Source organism: Petaurus breviceps, unplaced genomic scaffold (assembly GCF_028583685.1).
Source record: "Petaurus breviceps papuanus isolate PSGF00001 unplaced genomic scaffold, PetGlider_PUasm1.0 174, whole genome shotgun sequence".
In the NCBI taxonomy this organism is placed as follows: domain Eukaryota; kingdom Metazoa; phylum Chordata; class Mammalia; order Diprotodontia; family Petauridae; genus Petaurus; species Petaurus breviceps.
Genome location: NW_027185761.1, coordinates 46,522,979 through 46,541,525, shown reverse-complemented (window position 1 = coordinate 46,541,525; position 18,547 = coordinate 46,522,979). Strand labels below are relative to the sequence as shown.

At 40.0% G+C, this 18,547-nt stretch overlaps 1 protein-coding gene across 1 annotated transcript in view; it reads right to left on the bottom strand.

The window, feature by feature from the left end:
* Window positions 1–614: 614 nt before the first annotated feature.
* The window catches only part of SUCLG2 (succinate-CoA ligase GDP-forming subunit beta), a 332,626-nt gene continuing 314,693 nt past the window's right edge, over window positions 615–18,547 (bottom strand). Inside the window, exon 11 of the mRNA XM_069084157.1 lies at window positions 615–1,894. Coding sequence (XP_068940258.1) covers window positions 1,779–1,894 — 116 coding nt within the window. The 3' untranslated portion in view covers window positions 615–1,778. The remainder of the gene's footprint in view (window positions 1,895–18,547) is intronic.

Sequence of the window (18,547 nt, the reverse complement as noted above, 5' to 3'; positions counted from 1 at the left end):
CAAATCTTAGCTATGCCATCTTCTATCGGCGTGATCTTTGGTAAATTATTCAAACTCTCAGGAACTGTTTCCTTAATTATAAAATGAGTGGGTTGGACTAAATGACCTTTAAAGGACCTACACATTCTAAGATGATGGAGAATATCCAAGAGCAATTGTTCCAACCCTGAGGTATCCTGACATTGAGGTTACAATGACTGGCCCAAAGTCACTTCTTGGCTCTCTGGTTTACATATGATTTCATCCATTCTCTGGAAAGTCTCAGGATAGGTCTGAAGATTGTCATTCCCTAGAACAGTGGTATTAAACTCAAATATAAGGGGGCTGCTAATCTGTACATAAGGATGCCTATGAGCACATAATGACTTAGTTTTAAAATGTAATATTGATTTTTTGTATTTTATTTTGTTAAATATTTACCAATCACATCTGAATCTGGTCATATGTGGCTTGTGGATTTGCACCTCTGCTCTAGAGTGACCAAAATAATCATTGTGGATATTGGACCTTCTCAAATCTTCTCTTTTCCATATGCATTCTTGATAAGATTAGTGCCTTGATGATAAAGTCATCAAATAGTGAAATACATAAATATCAAATTCATGCACACAAAATTGTAAGATTCAAAGAACAGAGGCATTTATTTAAATTTGGAAATAGATAAAAAACTTATTTTTAACAAAATTTCAACAAATTCCCAATTCAAATCCTCCCCCCCCCCATATAAATGGACAGAGCTGTGAGAAAAGGAACACTGCCTCTTTATTTCATGGTAAATTGATAATATTTGTAAATTACACACATAATCTGGCATAATGTATCATTCAGTCACTCTTGAAAAGCAATTAACTAAGTGATTTTTTTTTTAAGCAATCAGGGTTAAGTAACTTGCTCAAGGTTACACGGCCAGTTATTTCTGGGTGTGGTGCTGAGTGTCTGAGCCCGAGATTCAATCTCCAGGTCATCCTGACACTGGAGCTGGTGCTCTTACTCGCTGAGCCACCTGGCCACCCCAACTAAGTGATTTTTCACCAGAATAAGAGATCCTTATTTTCCATATGAAAATTGGGTGACATTAAGGCTTTAGGTTTTCTTGCTAGCATGAGGTAAACAGCAGAATTCATGTTAAGGCAAATAACACACTACAAGTGTGATATCAGTGTGTTTTTTTTTTTTTCCGTGGGAAAAATTAAGAATGAAAATATCTTTGAGTATGTAACATGTATGGAAGTTACCAATCTTGTGTTAACAAAAAGATTGTTTAAAAAGGAAGGGTGATGAGTTTTGATATCTTAGCTCCACCCTTTTGTTAATAAGCATGACTGAGATTCCTATTCTAAATGGAGCGTATTGTAACTTGATAAGGAAAGACCCTAAAGTCAGTGACTTTTACTTATTTTACTGGACTAATTAGCTCTGAAATGAGTTTGGACCAAATTCAAATTCTTCACCACATTTCCCATCTTTCTCCATATGGAGAAAAAAAATAAAGGATGACTCTGACTAGTTAGTGAGCTAGTGCTCACTTCTTGGGAGATAACGGAGAAAGAGAATATAGTTCATTTTGAAGAAAAATGCTAAGTAAAAATGAAAGTATTTAAGTTGTCAGAATTTCCTATGCAAAAAGTATTAATTTAAGATTCATTAATATTATTTCCTCCTCCCTCTTTCCAGAGGGTGTAATTCAATAATACCCAAGCCATTTTCTCAGACTCAATGAAGTGGGTCACTTTTTTGTGACTGGTGTTTCTTTTCCTCAAGGGAGCAGGATAAAGACATCACTTTGTTGCAACACAGGCCACAGCCTTCTTGGCAGCATCTTCCAAGTCATTGGCAGAAGTAATGGGAAGGCCACTGTTACTCAAGATATTTTGAGCTTCTTGAACATTGGTCCCTAGAGAAGAGGAAGATAGATGACCTTAGCAACATATTTGCCAGAGTGTATGTCTTTCCATCTCTAAAGTTCTACAGTGCTTTGGGCAATTGACCATCTCTTTCAGCTTTATAGTTTAATTAAGGCAGACAGTTGGTTTGATGGATGGAGTGCTGTACCCAGAGTCAAGAAGGCCTATATTTAAATCCTATGTCAAAACCTGGGGCCGATTAAATAACTTCTCTAAGTCTCAGTTTCCTCATCTGTAAAATGAGCACAATAACAATATCTACCTCAAAGGGCAGTTATTAAAATCACATAAAACAATGTACGTGAAGTACTCCATATATCCGACAGTGCTGTATGTCAGGTATCATTTTCATTATCTACAAAATTGGGGATTTGAAGTTGAAGACAAAAAAAGTTCCCTCCCAAATCAACATCTTATGATTCTTTGGTCAATATTCCATTGAAGCAGAATTTCTTGATTTGAAGAGGAACATTCACTTTTGGAAAGATGGTAACCAGGAAGAGCTATATGGGGATGTCTAGATGACCAACTCTTTATCTGTATATTTATAGGAATAAGCTATATTTTTCTCTCCTGATAGACAAAGTTATTTCTAAAAACATTGGGGGTTCCATAGCCACATATTCTTCGAGAACTGGAATAGGTATAGGTCTGGAGGTCTGGGGAAAGCCTCTGTGATGCTTCCCTTCTGTATGGTTAGTTTGAATGTTAGATCTTTCTAAAGATTTATTCCAAACCAAGTCTGAATATTAAAAAATGCAATTCCTGATTAAGGTGGTATTGGAAGCAATGAGAAGACTCTGGAATACAAATTCAGAATGGCTTGCTTGAGTTACAGACTCTGAACAAATCAAATGGAATAAAAGGAAATTTGGTAATAATTATCTCTTGGTCCAGAGTACCCTAACAACAGGAACAGTGACATCATTATCATCATCACCATTACCATTAACACCACCACCAACAACAACAAAAATGGGAAAAATAATGGAAAAGAGAAACGAAGGTATTTCATTAAAAAAGCCAGCTGGAGAACTTGAAATGCTGGAATCCCAAATGCATGTCAAAATACTCAGTTACAAATGATGGTAAGATGCATCTCACATCCTTCATCTATGGGTCAGAATACGCCCTTACTGAAATATCTTTATGATACCATTATATATTTAGAATAGCAAAACAGTTAACAATGAATTGTTTAAAACTCTGTATTCCATCTCCTACCTTCGTGCATTCCACAGGGTCTCCCCTCTACCACCCTGTCTACCTCCTGCCATGACAGGGCCAGGATATACTCTCTTCTTACCTCTACGTTTCAAATGGTTCCTCTTCCTTCCAGGTTTATTTCCTCCACAAAGTCTCCCCTTTTATTCCTTTTTCTGAACCTTTGTTCATTAATAGTGCTATATTTCTCCTCAAATTATCATATATTTGGACATTGCATATCATAAGCATGGTTACATGCCAAGTTTATTTTTTTTAATCTATAATCCCAGAGACTTGACTATAGGAGACACTTACTATTTATTAAATGGGATGAAACTTAAAATGTGTGTTGTGGAATTCAATCATTCATTCATTGCCCAGACCTGGGTTTTTTATTGTTGTACAGAGCTCCCTGTGTGGAACTACTTCCAATGCATATCTGCAATTTAAATCTTAGAAATTCTACAGGAACATTGAGAGCTTGACCCTGTAGCCTAGAGCTACACTGTGGATATATGACAGAAGTAGGATTTGACCCTAGGTTTTCCTTTCTTTTCTTTTTTGGGATTTATTTATCTACTTGAAATTATATTTTTCACAAATTAAATATGAAAAAAATAATTTTAACATTTGTTGATTTTTTTTAAGTTTTGATTTCCTAGTTCTATCCCTCATTCTCTTCCCTCCCTCCTTCTTGAGATGGTAAGCAATATTATACAGGTTATATATGTGCAGTCATGTAAAACATTTCCATATGAGTCATTTTGTGCAAGAAAACTAAAAAATAAAGGAAGAAGGAAAACAAGAAAGGAAAGAAGGAAGGGAGGGAGGGAGGAAGGAAGGAAAAGAGGAAAGAAAAATAAAGGAAGGAAGGAATATTATTTTCCATCTGTGTTCAGATGACATCAGTTCTTTCTCTGGAGGTAGATAGTATTTTTCATTCTGAGTCCTTTGGTATTGTCTTGGGTCATTGTATTGGTGATGATGCGATCCTAATAAATCTGCCCCCAGATCCAATATTCTAACTTCATTATAGGCTTGGCCCTAGTGAACAGCAGGTCCACTGCACCACCTCAATGTCCTAACTTCTTTGTATATGCCTCACTGCTCACTGGAACAACAAGTGTGTCCCTGAACTCTCAGTTCCCAGGAACAACAAGTGTGTCCCTGAACTCTTAGTTCCCACAGAAACAGCAGGTGTGTCCATATGATGGGAACCCAGCTACTCCCTCTACCTGGTCACTGCACCCAGACCTATTCCCACAGAAACAGGTGTGTTATTGTATTCAATCACAATCACATCATCCATCTAGCCCAAGACAGGACCACAATAGCTAGCCAGTTGGAGGGCAGAATGACCAGAATGTTTAACCACCAAACCATAGATGGGACCCCTCCTCCATTACCTAATCCCTTAACAAACTCCTCCTGCCTTTTTAATATTAATGATATTCCTCTATTCTGTGTAAATTTCTGTTGTGTAATTGCATCTTTACCCTATAAAAATCCATCTTGCTTTCTATAAAGCTGCTGGTTCCTCTTGGAACTTAGCCTGCTTCATGACAGGCGTCAATCTCAATAAATGCCTATACTTGGATTCGAGGTGCTCTGACTCTGAATTCTTTGAGATGGTTCCACCACCACACATCATGAAATCGCAACAGTTTTTGGTTGGGCAGAGACCCCGCCTCAACAGCTTTTTGGCATCCCTGGGTTTAAACTGCAACAGTGAGAATAGCTAAGTCATTCACAATGTTATACATTCCAGTACTGTTGTTACTGTGTAGAATGTTCTCCTGGTTCTCACTTCAATCTATATCATGTAAGTTCATATCTTTCCAGATTTTTCTGATGTAATCCTTTTCATAATTTCTTAGAGCAAAATAATACTGTGTTACAATCATATACCCAGAGCTTGTTTAGCAATTCCTCAATTGTTAGGCATCCCTTTAATTTCCAATTCTTGGCCACCATAAAAAGAGCTGCTATAAAGATTTTTATACAAATAGGTTCCCTTTCCTCCCTTATCTCTTTGGGATACAGTACTAGTAGTGTTATTACAGGATTAAATGGGATGAAGTTTTATAACCCTTTGGGCATAGTTCCAAATTGTTCTCCAGAATGGTTGAATCAGTTCACAACTCCACCAACAGTGCCTTAGTGTCTCAGTTATTCCATATCTCCAACATTTATCATTTTCCACCAGTTGGGGTTCATCAGTTCTACAATTAGAAAAATATCTCTCAATCCCCAGGACTACTCCCAGAGAGGACAGCAGCCATGCTTTAGGGACCCAGACTGATAATTCAAGGTAAATAAGGGTAAAAGAGAAGCCCCAGAGTATGTGCTGCACCTGAATTATGGGTGTCAATACTGGTAACTATTGACTGAACCTGAGTTCTTGCTACAAAATATAAGGTTTGCAGCAATTCAAATACATTTTCATTGTATGCTGCTAATATATGAGTGTGTCTCTGTGTGTGAATCCATATGAACTCATCTATCCTAAAATGTCTGTCCCTTTGAAATGTTACCTTTAGATTTCATTAGTGATTCTTAATCTTTTTTTGTGTCATGGACCCCTTTGGGTCTAGTGGGTCCAATTTACTCCCTCTAAAATAATGTTTTGAATGCATAAAACAAATTACATAAATCAAAAGTCAGTGAAAAACGGGATAAATTTTCTTATCCAAGTTCACAGATTCCCTGGACCTTGGACCCATTGGACATCAGTGTTAGAAGCCTTGGATTATAAGATTATAGAATAAGCAATGGAAGGAACCTTAAAATTCAGTTAATACAACTCTCTCATTTTACATTTGAGAATACGAAAGCCCAGAAATGTTGAGTGACTTTTAATCCAGGTCTTTAAAGGAATTGTGTAGGCAGCATTATAAGCCTGCAATTCCTCCCTGGAACTGTGTTCTGTAGCATGAATGTGTGTGTCAGTGTGTGGTTGTGTGTGTGTAGATAAAGACTTATCCCCCACACATGGAACCTGCCCTCTTGGTGACAGGTGTCGATTAGGGTCTACTGCAGTTTGGTCTTCCCACTCTAGAAGCTGGAAAATGTTGCTGTTCCCCCTCCCCACCCCCCAGGCTGGTACAGCTGTGGGCTAAAGTTGTGGGTCCCTATTACTCACAGCTGGGCTACATTGCCTGAAGTCATGCATCAGTGCCCCACACTGAATAATGTGCAAATTGGTTTTGCATTCTTGTTTAATGAGTAATATTGTCCAAACAGGATATGATGGAACTTTGGAGTCCAGTGAAATATCCAATCTAAGTCATCATATCATTGGATTTTATCTAGTTAAGCAGAGGAAGCCCATTTGTAGACAAACACTTCAAAACTAGGCAATAAAGCCCTCAGACACATTTTTTAAAAGGTTGTAAATGAAAAGAGACGCTTCAGGGAAGAGTATTTCACACTGTCAAAAATCATACAAATGGCAAAGGCTTGGTTAAATGAGATCAGATTAATTAAAAGAGATGACCAATTGTCACTCCTATCCCCTAGGTTTCATTTCATTAATGTGGCAGAGCAGGAGGGGGAAAGTCTTCTGAATTTCTATGACATGGTGCTCACCTCCAATCCTGTCTAGACTACGGCTAGCACCTTCTGGAAGCACCAGGTTGAAGGCAGGGCAATCCCTGCATCCTCAGAATAACATTTGTGTTTTGGTCAACTGATCCATTCAGAATTAGTCAAGTTATAGATATTCTTTTCTTAGATACGCTTCTATTAATGACTGGCTATGTCCAGGAAAGAACAGTTAGCAAACGCAAGCACTTATTTACCCTTCTTTTCCAAACACATTCAGACATTAAGGGATCTTATTACCATATACATAGAAACAAATAATTAGTTTTGGAAAAGATACAAAGTATGATTTTTTTGTCCCTCTCCTCATGGTGGACTTTAGTTGGAGTTCCACCTTGTCCTGACAGGAAATACCCCAACTATCAATCTGTCTTCCTTTCTCTTCACAATTTCCAGCACTGGATATGGAGTCAGGGGTCCCAATTTCAAATCCTGACTTTTTACTTTTTTTCCCTGGGTGATTTAAGGAAGTAACATAACCTCTCTGGGGCTTATCTTCCTAATCCGTAGTCACACAGGTTAGACTGGATGCACTCTAAGGCCCCTTACAGCTCTAATTCCATAATCCTATAATGCACACTTACAATGCATGCTTAGTCCTTCTCTGAACCCATTAATTGCTAGGTTTAGCATTGACTGCATAATTGTTGAACAATCATCTTGCTGTCTTTATATAATTTAGGCCTCTCCACAGTCTACACTATATTAGTTCTTTGGGTTAGGGATTGTGTTTGCTTAACTGCAGCTGACTAGGACCAGGAACTTGTGGGACACAGATGCACCTATCTTTATTAATATAAATATATATATATATAAATATATATAATATATAAATATAAAATAAAAATTTATTAATATAAAGAGTCCCTGTAGATACTGGCAAACATTTTTTTTTTAACTTCTGCCCCAGATTACTAAGACAGACAGTCACACTCTCCACCCAGGGTATCTGGAAAGAGACTGATGGCCATTTGCCCAGTGCTGGTGGAGGCTTCCATTCTGTCATTCCTCTGTTCAATACCTGACATGTGACCACATCCCCATCTTCTCTGTGTGTTACAAAGGAAAGAGCATTGATTTTGTAGGGAGATAACCTGGTTCAAAGCCCATCTTGGTTGGAATGATTACCTTGGTCAAATCCCTTCCTTTCTCTGGTCTTCAGTTTCCTCAGCTGTAAAAGGAGGGGTTGGCCAAGATGGTCTCTGAGGTTTCTTTCAGTTCTTTTGAGGCGTGGATCTGTATTTTATTTGATCTTTTTATTCCCTGTTGGGATCCTAGTCTGGCACTGATCTTTACCTCCTGGGTTACTTGTTGTTATGGGAATGGGAATTTAAGATCTTCCCTGCCCCTAGGCCCTTTGATAGGCTTAAGTAACTCTGAGAACTTTCCTTGATTTGAAAATATACTCTACCCCGTAATAGGCTGAATGTGGTCACATGCAGCCTGTGGCCAGAGGCTTGTTTTTAAGGGATGCCCACACCTTGTTGCTTTGTGATTGGGCAGTGGGTCAAGAGGGTTGTGACATTCTCTGACCCAGGAGAAGGCTACATATACCCTGATGGGAGGTTTTGTTTTGGGGCTCACTTTGAAAAGAATTGTGTGATTTGACCAGATGAGACTCTGGGCAGCCATGGAGCCCCCTGGCTTTGAAAACCCAGATGTTGGTGCTTCCCTCTCTGGTAACTGATTAGGTATGGATGTAATGGTCAGACAGATGGAAGCCTGTCTTCTGATGTTTCTCTGTATTTGTTATATGCTTGTAACTTGTTTGTATTCTCTGAAGTTCGGGGTGCTGACCTTTTCCCCTGAACTAGGTAAATGACATATGTTTGATTAAAGCAGGATTGTTAACCCATTTTTGGTTGCTTTCCTTTAGAAAAGCAGATCTAAGAACCTGTTCTGGTAGCCATCCTGGGTATGCTAGGGTGCTTGCTGCTACACTTGGTCTAGCCACTTCATTACTTTGGGTTTCATAGACCTAGAATTGGAAGGGCACCTAGAGGCCATTGAGTGTAACAGATGAAGAAACTGAGGCAGAGAGACGGAAGTGTCTGAGGCAAGATTTGAACTCAGGTATTTCTGACTCCAAGTCAAACACTTTATGTTCTTTTCTACCTGGTGTCTTATGATCCCGAGTCTCTTCACTCTTTGGTAATGTGTTACTTTCCTCATCTGTAAAATAGAGCTAATGACATATGGGTAATTGCAAGGTAAAGTCTTTGCGAAGTGTCCCAGAGATATGAATTATTAATATCTGATGACATTCTGTTCAGTTTTTATTCATTGGACACAAGGAGGGACATTGACACCAAAGCCACCATTCTTTCAAGCAAACAGAATAATGAAACAAAATAGAAGTCCAAAGGCTAATGTAAAAGGCTGCCTTCACATCTGAAGGGAATTCTCCTGGGATTATTTGAGCCTGTCTTTAGGGGAGGTCCCAAGTGGCAGCTTTTCCAAAAGGCAGCAGCCATGCTGCCCAGAGCCTTCATGTTCTAAAGGGGAAATGTGAAGGACAGAGTGAGCTGCATCTCTGGCTGCTGTTGAAAAGAAAACAGAGCTATGATCTTTAAACAGTGCCAGTGGTCTCTCTTCCTAATGCTACCTACCTATCCCCACCCCCACCCAACTACGCATTTTACTACCATGTCAAAGCATCTAATTGCTTCATAATTCTGGGCCCCGCTAAGATGAATTCTAATTCCATTTGCAGTTTTAGTCTAATTACACCCTTAATTAGTGAGTAGGCAGCAGGCATGGTCTGAGCTGAGTGACTTTCTGTGAAATTTACAACTTTGGCTCTGAGACTTGGTTAGAGAACTGTGAGAAGAAATATTGCAAAGCTTGCATGTAGACATCATGACAAGTTGAAGGTTTGAGCTCCTTTATAAACAAGATAAGTTTTGGAGTTTGCCTGCCTTTTCAGCTTCAGCAGTGCTCCTCTGGGGGACTCTTGGTCCTTTTATTTCGAGAGTGGCAACAAGGGAGTCAGAGAATGGCAGAGATGATGCTCGATTCTTTTCCTTGCTGAATAACACATTTCTATAGCACACAATTTACAAAGCACTTTTCTCACATCTATCCTTATAAGGTCTATAGCAAAGACTGGCTTTAGATGACCACTGAGGTCCCTTTTAACTCTAAATCTGTGGTCCTTTTTGAAGCATTATTATCTTTATTTTACAGATGAGGAAACTGAGGCTCATAAAGGTTAAGTGACTTGTACTTGATCCCCCATCTAGTAAGAGGAAAACTTAAGAGACAGCATGGGGCACTAGACAGAGAACCTGGGTTCAAATCCTAGCTGTCCTCCTGAATACCCATGTGACCTTCCACAACTCATTTAAACTCCCTCTGCCCAAGTTTCCTCAACTACAAAATGATGGGCTTCAGCTAGATGGCCTCTACGGCCCATCCCAACTCTAGATCTATGATCAAACTATTAGACTGCAGGTGGCTTCCCTGAGTCTACATCTGGGACTGTATTTATTATGTCATTGTTATCCTGTCTCTGAAGCAGACTGAAGGCCACCTGAAAGGATGACTGGGCATGGTGTGGCGCCGGGGTGGGAAAAATGACTTAGGAGTCAAGATGAAAGTGGGGGAAAGAGAAATAGCACCTGCTTCAGTGATTTCAATGGAGAAGAATGAGAGACCCAGGATGCCTTGGGCAAATGCTTGTTTGCTTGGAAAGGAAAAGCATAATGATCTGGGTGTTTAAAGTGAGTTTCTTCTATAATCAGCAGGTGGCTTTTTTCTCTTTTCTTGTAGATCTGAATAGAAACCAGTCATCAACAGCTGCTTCAACCTCCAACATGGAATTCAGGGCTCCAAAGAGAGTGTTTATGCCTATGTACACAATTACAAAGGAAATTGATCTCCTTCCCATTTTAAATGGTTTTGCCGATACATTTTAATATTTATTAAATGTCATCTTGCCTCTTAATTAGGCAACATGAGGACATGGTTAATACGCACCTGTATTGTTAATGGCTCATCTTGAGTGGGGTAGGGTAACGGGTTTCAGGTGTTCCTTCATATCAAATGACTTACAGAGAGCTCCCATACAGGAGGAGGCCCTCGGTCGGCTCTCTAACCACGTTATATATGCTAATGTATTTGGAATCAAAGGGAAACAGATTTCAAAATGAAATCATACCCTATTGCCAGAGAAAATTAAACAAAAAAGAAAGACTTCCCCCACCCCCAACTTCTCCTGATAGAAAGATTTACCACTAACCTCCTACCACTGGGTGGTGTCAGAGAACTGTAAACAGAGATCCACTGTTAATTTCTTAATGTAATCTGATCTTGACTCTCATTAATCCAAGCCCGAATGATAAAAGGGGAAACAATCATGAGGTTCTCTTTTATGAGGAGCCAGGCTTGTGCAGAGAGAATGGGAACCTCTCCTTTGAGTAAGCCTCGAAGCCGGGGTGGAGAAAGCTCACCTTGAAGAAAGTAGGGTATTTTCTTTTTGGACAAATGTTATTAAAGATGTAACTTAATTTAAAATGAAAGGTAATTTTATTTCCAGGAAAATCTGATGTTAGAAATGCAGTCACTTGAAGGGGCTCCTCGGTTTGTCTTAATATACTCTTTTGGCTCATCCCAAAATGTTTATCTTTTAATAGATTTTATGAGTATTTGGTAGCATGGAGTGAGAATGTAACACATTAAAAAAAAAACCCAACAGATTTGGAATCAGAAGACCTGAGTTTTGAAACCCAGTTCAGCCACTTTTATAAGAACCTCTGTTACAAGACATTTTATCTCACAGGATCTCAGTTTCCTCATTTGCAAAATGAAGAGGTTGGACTAAATCCAGGCTTTCTAATCTGGGTTATGTAGAACCCTAATGGATTAAAGAAACATGTCAAGGCAATAAATAATGACATTTGATTTGTTATGTATGCCTGCATGATAGCTTCTAGAAAATAGTTCCTTTCCATACTGCACAGGGATTATAGAAAGATTTCCCAAAGGTCAAGGGGCACAGGCAATGAGAAAAGTTGAGAAGTCATTTATGGAATAAATAATCTTGAAGGTAGCTTTCAGCTCAAAGCATCTATAATTCTATGACCACATATAATTCTTTAGTTAATTAAAAATCCTGAGATACTTCCCGGGAGAAAGATAGACTCTAAAAGTTTAATGCCACCTGTCCAAGGCCCACATTTTTCCTATGCAGTGTGTTCAGGTCTGGGAATATAGACAAGTTTAGAAAGGAGTCAGCCAGGTTGTTTGTAGGGTCTGAGATGAGCTGCTTTCTACTTGTACATAGGCACAGCATTACGTGTGGTGGCTGGGCCAGAGCAGCTGGGCCTTCTTTAGTTAAATTCTTGAGCTCCAATCCCTATGTTTTAATGCTTACTATCAGTGCCCAGATTTGGGTGACAGTTACGTTTCTGGGGTGACACCTTCCAACCTTTCCCTACACTAGCCAATCTTCTGTAGAATGTCTCCAATAAGATGAATTTGTTGAAGCCCCAAAAGCCGCAAGACCAAATTATCATAGTGAATCTGATCATTGTTACCAGGTATAATAGCAGTCGGAATTTATATCTCCTATTCCTCCCCAGCCCCATCTCATCCCACAGAGTAACACAGCCATCATTTACTCCCTGATGCCTGGCTGTCAGGTTCAAGACACACACGTGGAACCTGAGCCAGGAAGAAATGGAATAATTATGAAGAAAAGTAGCCTGGCAAAAGGGGTAGATGGTTGAACTTGGACTCTGTAGAGAGGCGAGCCGTGTCTTTGTACTGGGAGGACCTGGATTTGAATCCCGACTCTCTTGATTTATATCTGTGTAACTTCCCTTACCCTCTCTGGGCCTCAGTTTCCTCAATTGTTAAATAACTGAATTGGACTAGATAGATTACCATTGAGCTGCCTTTGAGGCCTGAGTATGTGGTTCTGAGCTCAAATCCTTCAGATACTTCCTAGCTATTTGACTCAGAGCAAGTCTCTTTGGCCTCTCTTAGATAAAGTGGCCTTATCTTGGAATAATCATATCATCTATCTTACAGGGCTGTGAGGAGGCTTAAATGGGATTTTATAGACTAACTTTTTTCAAACCTTAAAGTGACCTATCTTTATCTCTACATCTATCATCAATCTACCATCTATCCATCATCTATCTATCCATACAAACATATGAAATGTAGTTTCACTGGCATAGGGACTGCACAGTTCAAAAATACCTCTAGCAATGCAGAACTGTAAATGTTTTCAACTTTGAGTCTTGGAGAGTTTCCCAGGGCACAGAGAGGAAGTGACTTGCCCAGGATCACATAGCTAGGTCAGAGGAGATGGTACTAGAACCCAGGTATTCATTGCTATAGCACTAGCTCACTCTACCATCACATGCTGCCTCACAGAGCCATCATCATCATCATCATCATCAGATTTAATTTATATGACGTGTTTCAGGGTATCCAAAAGTAGAACAGAAAGACTCAGGAAATAGTGGATTCCTTGTCATAGGGCACCTTCAAGTGGCTGCTGGATGAGCATTTGTTAGGAATCTTGTAGAAAGGGCTCCTCATCAGCTTGAAATGAATGACCTTAGAGGTCACTCCTAACTCTGAGATTTGGTGATTCTTGCTCATGCTACTTCCCTATACACAAATGAAAAGTGCAACAGTAAAGACACTCAATTGACTGACCAAAGTAAACTATCAGAAGGTCAGGAGACCACAGAATTCCAGCTGGAAGGGACCTTTGAGGACATCTGTTCCAATATCCTAAGTTTACAGAAAAGGAGATTGCAGTGTATCAAGGTTAAGCGTAGGAAGTGGCCAATCCAGGATTCAATTTTTAATAAAATAAAAAGTTCGATCTGATCAAGATTCTGGTATAATTTTGGAGAATGGAACACATTCCTACCATAACGAGAGAGTTGGGTATTCCCTTCAGGGGCATACCAATAAAATGTTGACACAAAGTAGACTTTAAATACTTTCTTATTGATAGATTACTTACATATTATGACAAGAATCCAAACAAAAGAAATTGATTGAATCAAGTTTTTCCCTTTTGATGTCAGAAAGTGAAGCGTGGGAAGAGAGAGGATGGAGACCAGCCCAGAATGCTAGCAATTAAAGCAAAGAAGGTGAGGAAATAAAAGAAAGGATCAGCTTTCAGTTAGTACTGAAATCCATCTTTCAGTGAAAGCTGTTCCTTTCCTCTGCCCTCCTCATTTCCCAAAGAATAAGAGGGCCAGAATCATGAGATTGCATGATTTCACATGCATGGAGAGTGAAGGAGGGAGAAATAAGCAAGGTGGAGATGGGCTAATAGTGAAGAAAAAGCCACAGGAAAAACCCAACTGGTGGGCAGGAGCCATGAGATGTCACTGCAAAGAAGAAAGCAGACCTGCAGTGGCACAGAATCCAATTTCTACTGGGATCAAAATCCCTACTGATATCCATGACAGGCTGTAAGGGCAGGACCAGGCAAAGAGATGCTCTGACAGTAGAAGGGGACAGATTCTCATCTTTGAAGAGAAGCAAAGTTCCATATAAGACACAAGGAAACATCTCACATCCTTAAAAATTTGAATGGGGAACATGACAGAGTGGCGCAGCCTGAGGCCAAAGGCGCTCCTTGGTCTCTGCTTTCCTTTGCCTAGCTGAGCTGCCAGCCTGCCATTCAGAAGGGTCTTCTGCCGTTCAGACCTTGCTTATGTACTTAGTGGGAAAATGGAGCCTGGAATGTTTCAAGCAGCCCTTTTTATCTGGCCTATCAAACAAGTGGCCAACTGATTGACAGATGCCAAGAAACAGCAGTCACTTTGGTCTTCCTGGAGCACAGATGTACTACAGCTGATGAGTGTGACTGGGGCTTGGGACTGGAACATTTCACCATGACATGTGTCTGTAGAGCTTCAAACTCTAGGAGAATTAATCATAATAACAGCAGGATAACAAGAGCTGCTAACATTTACAAAACTCGTTAAGGGCTGAAGACTGCTTTATGTAGATTGTCTCGTTTGATCCTCACAGGCTTGTGAAATAGATGCCGTTATAATGTCCATTTTGCAGAGAGAGAAACAGAGGCAAAGAGAGATTAAGCAAATTGCCCAAGATTATCTAACTAGTAAGTGTTTGGTTCAGAATTTGAACACAGGCCTTCCTGATTCCAGGTCTAACTCTTTATCCATTTTAGCCTCTCAGCTGGGCTGAGTGGATAGATTGCTTCTCTTTTAGTTGACTGGAGGGGTAAGCCATGCTACATGATAATCCATTCTTCTCCCACGTAACAAGCAGATTTGTGTCATTTGGTCAATAAGATTTAAAGAGTATCTGCTGGGCAGAGAACATGGTAGTGGGATGGTGGAAGGAGGATGTAAAACAGCTCCGTATTCCAGTATGTTAGATATAGAGGGGGTTTTAAAGGCTCTGTTGTCTAAGCCCATCATTTTAAAGGCAGGGAAATGAGGAAAAAGTAAGTCATAGGAAGATAATTCTAAAAAGGATGGTAGAAGACATCTTGTCCAATCCTCATTTTATATAACGGAGAAAATTGAGGCAAAAGTAAGCTGAAGCATCTTCAATCTAGAGCTAAAAAATAAGCTGAAGGGGCTGTCTAATCCAATACCCCCTTCTTTACATTGAGGACATTGAGGCTTAGGGAGATTAAGGACACAGCTAACTCAGGTTGGAGGCACCAGAAACACAGTTTGAACCCACGTTGTCTGATACCAGACGCTATGCTCTTAAAGCTGCCTTGCATGTATTTTCTTTGTGTACATGCACATACATGTATATACAGTCATATAGATCAGTGGCTAACATTTATGATACTTACTATGTGCCAGGAACTTTGCTAAGCACTTACAATTATTCACTTTTGATCCCCACAACAATCTTGGGGATGGTCAAATTAACAAATGGAGAAACTGAGGTAAACAGAACTTAAGTGGCTTGCCCAAAGTCACAGACCTAGTAAGTATCTGAGGCTGGATTTGAATTCAGGTCTTTCTGACTCCAAGCCAGTGCTCTATCTTCCTTGCCACCTAGCTTCCTCCCCCCCCCCCACACCCCTGCAGCTCTGCTGCCTGGTTTCAACTCTAGGGAACAAAATGACCCTCTAATCACTTCTGATGTCATCACCATGCTCCTTAGGCAAGCCTTGATTGGCATCTCCTTCCTCAGCCTCCTCTCCACTCTGACTGGAGGCCTGAAGGGTGGAGTACTAACTTCCTCCCAATGCCTTTCTTTTTAGAGGGCAGAAGCTAGGCTCTCAGCTCTCTCCTCTGCATCTGCTGCTCTGCCTAGTTTCAATTCCCTGGAAAAGGTCCACCCTCCACTGTGCCTGGTACCTCTTGGGTCCTATTTTCCCTTTGTGCCCCCCACCTTGCTTCCTTTTGTGTGGTATCTGTTCTCATTAGATTGTAAGCTCCTTAATGTCAGGAACTCTCTTTTTTTATGAATGGTATCCTTAGCACTTAGCACAATGCCGGGAACAGAGTGGGTGGTTAATAAATATTGATTGTATTATATGTGTATATCAATATATGTATAGTTATACATACATATAAAGATATACATATATATGTGTGTGTATGTGTGTAGGTAGGTAAAGATACACACATGGAGGGCATAGATTGATTCACTTTTGTCTTTATATCCCCAGTGTTTAACAGAGGGCCTGCTTCACACGTTACTTGAAATGGTTCCATCTGAGATCACATAGTGATCTCGGCAGTGCCAGGATTTAAAGCAGGAGTCCTGGGACTCTATGGCCAGTGTTCTTTCCATTGTATCAAATCATTCCTTACTGCCTTCCATCTGCAGAGAACCAGGCCTGGACTTGGGATGCATAGATCCTGGCCTCAAAGAGTTTATAAACAAGTAGTAGACACAAATGAGATGGAGACCCAAATAACTACAGAAAGAAGAGACAGCTTGGTCTGGGATCTGGAGAAGTTACCAGCTGTGAGACCCTGAGCAAGACACTGAACCTATATATCTCAGTTTGCTTATTTGTTAAGTGATTGGGGTTGGATGATGTCTTCTAAACCTTCCCTTCTGGTTCTAAATCTATGATCCTATGACCTGCTTTCCAAGGTATAGGAGGAGTGCCAAGGAAACAAGTGTGAAGCTACAGACTTCTAATTTAATCCATTAATCAATCAACAACATTTATTAAGTACTAGTAATGAATTTGGCAGTTAAGTGGGGCAATGGATGGAGTTTCAGGTCTGGAGTCAGGAAAACCCATCTTCCTGAGTTAAAATCTGACTTCACACACATACTAGCTGTGTGACCCTGGGCAAGTCACTTAACCCTGTCTGTAAAAGGAACTGGAGAAGAAAATGGCAAACCACTCCAGTATCTTTACCAAGAAAACGCCAAATGAGGGGCGGCCACAGCGAGTAAGAGCACCGGCCCCAGTGTTGAGATGACCTGGGGATCGAATCCGGGCTCAGATACTTAGCACCACACCCAGAAATAACTGGCTGTGTAACCTTGATAAAGTTTCTTAACCCCAATTGCTTAAAAAAAAAAGAAAAGAAAAAAATGCCAAATGGGGTCTCAAAAAGTCTGACAGGACCAAAAGAAATGAACAAACAATATATTAGGCTTATAAGTCTTCATTTGTTTGTGGCAGGAGGTGAGGAAATGAAAATAAAGGTGAGTTCTAATGAGTACCCTATTTTCAGGGAGATAAAAAAAATCATCAATTAAAAGTCACTCCTTAACCAAAAATTCCTTTTCAGCAGAAAGGGAGAAAAGGAGCTTGCTACAGATGTAGTGAGGAGATAACCTGGGGAAACTTTGATTCCTAAAGATAATTAAATCTCTCTTCCTTATCCTATGCTCCATCTTCCTTTTGGAAGCTTCTCAATGATGTTAACCAGCCTCAGGCCCAAACCATAAATAAACCACCTAAAACCCCAAATCCCAGCTAACCGAGGGCTGTACATATGTGCAAAGCTGGCAAAAAATGCTCTCTCATACCTTTTGGTGTGGTTTTATTACTATTATGATGGATTCAGTGGAAATTATGTCCCTAGGCATTCTCCCCAGCTTTTGTCTTAATTTCAAAAAGGAAAAATAAACAGCAAAACCTATCCGCAAACATTTGTTCCGCATCACTGGCAGGGGCATCATCTGTGAAAGTTAGCTCTCTTCCCCCCCTTGCCACCACAAGTATGTGGTTTTTCAAGTCACCCAAGAGCCTTTTAAATAAAAATAATCCTGAATCTCAGCTGGTGAGTTCTTTTCTGATAAGGCAAGTAAATACATGTAATTATAAAGTTACCATTTTCAAAGAGGAGAGTAATCCTTGCTTTATCCACTGGTAAAGCAGCTTGTAATTATTATACAGCTGAGAACAAAGATTTGTCCACAAAATCCCCTTAAATCAAGCCAGATTTGACTGATTAAAACTTTTCTCATCAAGACATTTCTAATACATTGTGTGTGGGCAAAGAGCCTTTACTGTGTAGGCCAGAAATCTGTTAGATTTATGGGAACAATCATGGAACTTTTGTTGGGCAAATGCACAAGTCGAATTTTAGTAGGCCAACCTCCTCCTCTTTGTATTAGTGTGGGCTATCACAACCCAGGGACATTTAGAAAGGCTGAATTTGGGCCTTTTTAGTCACCCAGAATCTTTTTCTGCTCTTCAAACCGATCCAATTCTAATGAGGTGAGAAAAGCCTACCAGAGGAACGTCAGGAGTAGGAAGTGGTGAGGTGTTTTTTTCAATTTTTTTTTGGTGCAGGGGAGAGGTGGCTGATGAGGGTAAGGATGGGAGGGATATCTCTGTGAATTCCATAAGAACAATGAACGTATCACCCTGAGCAAGTTGCCTAACT